Below are 4,126 nucleotides of genomic sequence, written 5' to 3' on the forward strand. Positions count from 1 at the left end.
GCTCCCAACCCAGCAGATACAGACTGAAAGCCCAACTCCCCCTCCCCACCTTCTGCTATCAGCCTAGAGCAAGAAATCCAGACCAGACAGGAGCCACCGCACTTTAAAATTTTATGTGAAATTCTGTAAATGTGTATAGAGTGGCCTGTGGCTGCCTGCCCCCAGACCTGGCCGGTGGGGACCCCGCTGCTCAGCACTTGCTGTAGATGGCTGCACTGCCCCGCTCCTCAAACTCTTCCTTGCTGACCCAGAGCTGCTGGAAGGCCTGCAGGGACGCCAGGATGGAGCCACCGGTCCACACGGAGGTCTTCCTCTCGGGAGCCGCGGCCACTGCAGGGCTGTCCCCGGGACACAGGAGGCTCAGCTCCCTCTGGAAGCGCTCGGGGAAGCCATCCAGCATGGTGCAGCCGCCGCACAGCAGCACGTTGGCGGCCATCTCCTCCTTGAAGCCCGCCTCCTGGCAGCGGTTCAGGCAGGCGGCAGTGAGCTCGGGGAGGCCGGGCTGGTTGCTGCCTACCAGGGTGGGCTTGAAGAGCATCTCGGCGCACTGGAAGCGCTCCTGGCCGATGCTGATGAGCTTGCCATCTGGGAGCTCGTAGTCCACGCGCAGGTCCTCCAGGCACAGGCTGAGCTCCTCCTCGGGCTTGAGGGCCGAGTAGCAGCACTTCTTCTTGATGTGCTCGATGATGTGCAGGTGGTCGTCAGTGAACTTGTGGCCGGCCTCGTTGAGCAGCTGCAGCAGGTAGTTGGTGAGGTCGCTGCCCGCGTAGTCGGCTCGACTGGTCAGGCCCGGCAGCACGTCGCCCTCAGAGATGGGCACCACATGTGAGACGCCATGCCCGCTCTCCACCACCAGCCCGGAGGTCTTGCCATAGGAGTAGATGGACAGCAGCGACTGGGACGTCACGTGCATGGCAGGGATGCCGAAGGTCTCAAACAGCAGCTCCGCATACTTCTCCCGGTTGCTCGTGGGGCTGAGCGGGGGGTCAGAGACCAGCACGGCGTGCTCCTCGGGGAGGATCTTCATGGCCGTGTGGAAGATGTACTCCCAGATGCTCTGGATGCAGTCCCAGTCCACCACGATGCCATATTTGAGCGGGTTGATCAGCTTCAGAGGCGCCTCCATGTTGAGCAGCTCATGGCCCACGTAGGTCTCCTTGCGGGTGTCACCGGAGTCGGCCGCCTCTGAGTAGCGCTTGCCCACCGTGGAGGAGATGAAGTAGGTGGGCCTTGGCTCGCCCGCGTAGCCACACTTGCAGTACTGGGAGCCCAGGTCAGTGATGAGTGCCTTGATCTTGCGCACCTTCTTGGGCTTCATCTTCAGCTGAGTGGCCGAACTTGTGTCCCGGATGCCAGCATCAGGACCTGGCAGTGTGCCTGCCTCTCCCGGGTCCCCCTGAGCCGTGCCCATCGGCTTGGGGCTAGAGCTGTTCCTTGTCGCCATCTGCCTTCCTTGCTCACCTGTCTCACATCCACATCCTAGAGCTCCCTGGGGAGAAATGAGGGTCTGTCTCTAGCAGTGACTTGGCAACCCCTTAGAATTGTGATGTCACATGGGCTGGTCCATTCTGGCAGTTGTAGCGGGGGGGGGGGGGGGCTTGGCCTGGGCAGGCCCTTGATCTAGCCCACCCCCCCCCCACCCCATCGGCCTAACTCAACTTTGCTCCAGGACAGAGCAGATGGCCAGCACAGTTTTAGAAATCCAAGCACACTTGCGTCTCAGAGGTTTCTGCTCTTTCTCACCTTATATCCTTCTTCCTAATCCCCCATTCAGTAGCTGATCACCTCTTGCTTCTCAGCTTGATGAAAGGGTGATAAATATTTGAGCCCCAGTAGTGAGCCAAAGGCTTCCGGGTGACGCTAGTGGTAAAGAACCCACTACTGGATGTAGTGGCAATGCAGATGTATGAGATACAGGTTCGATCCCTGGGTCGGGAAGATCCCCTGGAGGAGGGCATGGAAACCCACTCCGGTATGCTTGCCTGGAGAATCCCATGGACAGAGGAGCCTGGCAGGCTACAGTCCATAGGGTCGCAAAGAGTTGGACATGACTGAAGCGACTTAGCACAGCACATACACAGCCCAGTGAGCCAAGCACTGTAGCAGGCACCTCGCATGACACTTCACAGAATCCTGGGAGACAGGCAGAGCTGAGGAAATCAAGGTTCAGAATGCAAATGACTTGCCCAAGAGCAAACAGCCCTTGGGGTGTTTGTGCTATAACCCATGTTCCTCCAACTTAAATGTACCAGGTCTCCTTGAAGCGTGTGAGAGCTCTAATGATAGCAACCCGGCCACAAGCAGTGCCCAGTCTAGTCGGGAAGATGAATAGATGCAGAGGAGTTTGCAGGTGGACGTCTGTTGGGAGGACACAGGAGCACAGAGGGAGGGAGTCAGAAGGTTCTGCAGAGAGGGGGTGCCCACATAGAGTACTGAAAGGTAAGTGGGTGCCTGTCAGGTAGCTTAGAGGAGGGAAAGGCATCCCAGGCAGGGAGCACAGCCTGAGCAAAGGTTCTGAGGGAAGTATGGTGCAGAGTTTCCAGTAGTTAGTGTTTGGAAAAATAGACGAGGATAAGGAGGTCATGGAGGCAACTACGTATGTGTGCTCAGTCATGTCCAACTCTTTGCAACCCTTTGGACTGTAGCTTGCCAGGCTCCTCTGTCCATGGGATTTTTCAGGCAAGACTATTGGAGTGAGTTGCCATTTGCTACTCCAGGGGATCTTCCCGATCCAGGGATCAAACCCACACCTCTGGAGGCTCCTGCATTACAGGTAGATTCTTTACCTGCTGAGCCATCAGGGCTCGGGGGGACTGCAAATGCTAGAGGTAAGGCCTTCGATTCAACTGATGACGCAGACGGCTAAGGACGGCGAGCATGGGCAGTGGGGGAGGAGCTTGTAAAACAGAGCACGCCAGGCTTCGAGGGTCTTAGTGAAGTGGGATGCACAGGTCAAGGGGCACAGGGTGAATAATGACCCCCCCCCCCCCAAGATGTCCACATCTGAATCCCTGGCATCTGTGAATATGTTACCTTTGTAAGTGCTTGGCAGAGTTGCCATAGCAGCAATTGGTCCTAAGTTAGATGGTATCAAGTCTTTGTTCAAAATTCTCTAGTGCTTTCTGGCCTCATGCAGAGTTAGAGCCAAAGTCCTAGCAATGGCCTGTGAAGCCTGATGAGAGAATCTGCCTGCAATGCAAGAGACCCAGGTTCGATCCCTGAACATCCTTTGGAGGAGGAAATAGCAACCAACTCTAGTATTCTTGCCTGGAGAATTCCATGGGCAGAGGAGCCTGAAGGGCTACAGTCCACAGGGTCACAAAGAGTCAAACACGACTGAGTGACTAACACACACACACACATCCCCATATATTTATTTTGGTTATTGTCTGTCTCTCCCCCAACCCCCACTGACTAGAAGATAAGTTCTATGAGGGCAGAGATTTTTGTCCTTTTTTTCCCCTCACTGCTGCCTGCCTTGCACATAGCGAGCACTCAAGAAATACTGCTTGGATAAGCCAGGTTTATTACAAAATTTAGAAAAAAGTAAATCACTTCAAAAACTCTTATCTCAAATATACCCTAACACAAGACAAAGGTTCCCAGTAACTAGAAAGCCCTGGGACACCCAATTATGTCATAATCAGTGATGTCACCACTGGAGAAATTCTCAAGTTGCCCTCTTATTTCAGCCTTTCAGGCCTTGAGGCCGGGGGGGATTGAGGAACTCTCTGAGAGCAAGATGGCTCTCGAGAGTGTGTGGGCGCCACAGGCAGCAGTCATAGGGGATGGGCTATCCGAGAGAGTAGGAGAGCAGGCCTCCCCACAGACACAGGTCCTCCAGACCGCCTCCTTGAAGGATGGCCCAGCCAAGCGGGCAGTGTGGGTGCGCCGGAACCATTCAGAGCCAGAACCTACAACGTCACCTGAGGTCAAGAAGCCCAAGCTAGAGCTGACCAAAGCCGTGGTCGTGGACCTTGGCACAGGCTACTGTAAATGTGGCTTTGCCGGGCTGCCAAAGCCCACCCACAGGATCTCAACCACAGTGGGCAAACCCTACATGGAGACCGCCAAAACCGGCGACAATCGCAAGGAGACATTCGTGGGGCACGAGCTTATCAACCCA

The 4,126-nt window shown here is 55.6% G+C and overlaps 2 protein-coding genes across 2 annotated transcripts in view; one reads left to right on the forward strand and one right to left on the reverse strand.

The window, feature by feature from the left end:
* Positions 1-94: 94 nt before the first annotated feature.
* On the reverse strand, positions 95-1,495 carry ACTL7B (actin-like 7B). The gene has a single exon (XM_010843539.1). The coding sequence runs from the start codon at positions 1,442-1,444 to the stop codon at positions 191-193; it is 1,254 nt and encodes a 417-aa protein (XP_010841841.1). The 5' UTR covers positions 1,445-1,495; the 3' UTR covers positions 95-190.
* A 2,247-nt stretch (positions 1,496-3,742) lies between these two features.
* ACTL7A (actin-like 7A) overlaps positions 3,743-4,126 on the forward strand; it is a 1,501-nt gene continuing 1,117 nt past the window's right edge. Inside the window, exon 1 of the mRNA XM_010843540.1 lies at positions 3,743-4,125. Coding sequence (XP_010841842.1) covers positions 3,743-4,125 — 383 coding nt within the window. The remainder of the gene's footprint in view (position 4,126) is intronic.

This window comes from Bison bison, unplaced genomic scaffold (assembly GCF_000754665.1).
Source record: "Bison bison bison isolate TAMUID 2011002044 unplaced genomic scaffold, Bison_UMD1.0 scf7180017864183, whole genome shotgun sequence".
NCBI lineage: Eukaryota > Metazoa > Chordata > Mammalia > Artiodactyla > Bovidae > Bison > Bison bison.

What these genes read in the sequence shown, in the direction of transcription:
- ACTL7B (XM_010843539.1), bottom strand. Translation starts at nt 1,444, where the DNA reads ATGGCGACAAGGAACAGCTCTAGCCCCAAGCCGATGGGCACGGCTCAG.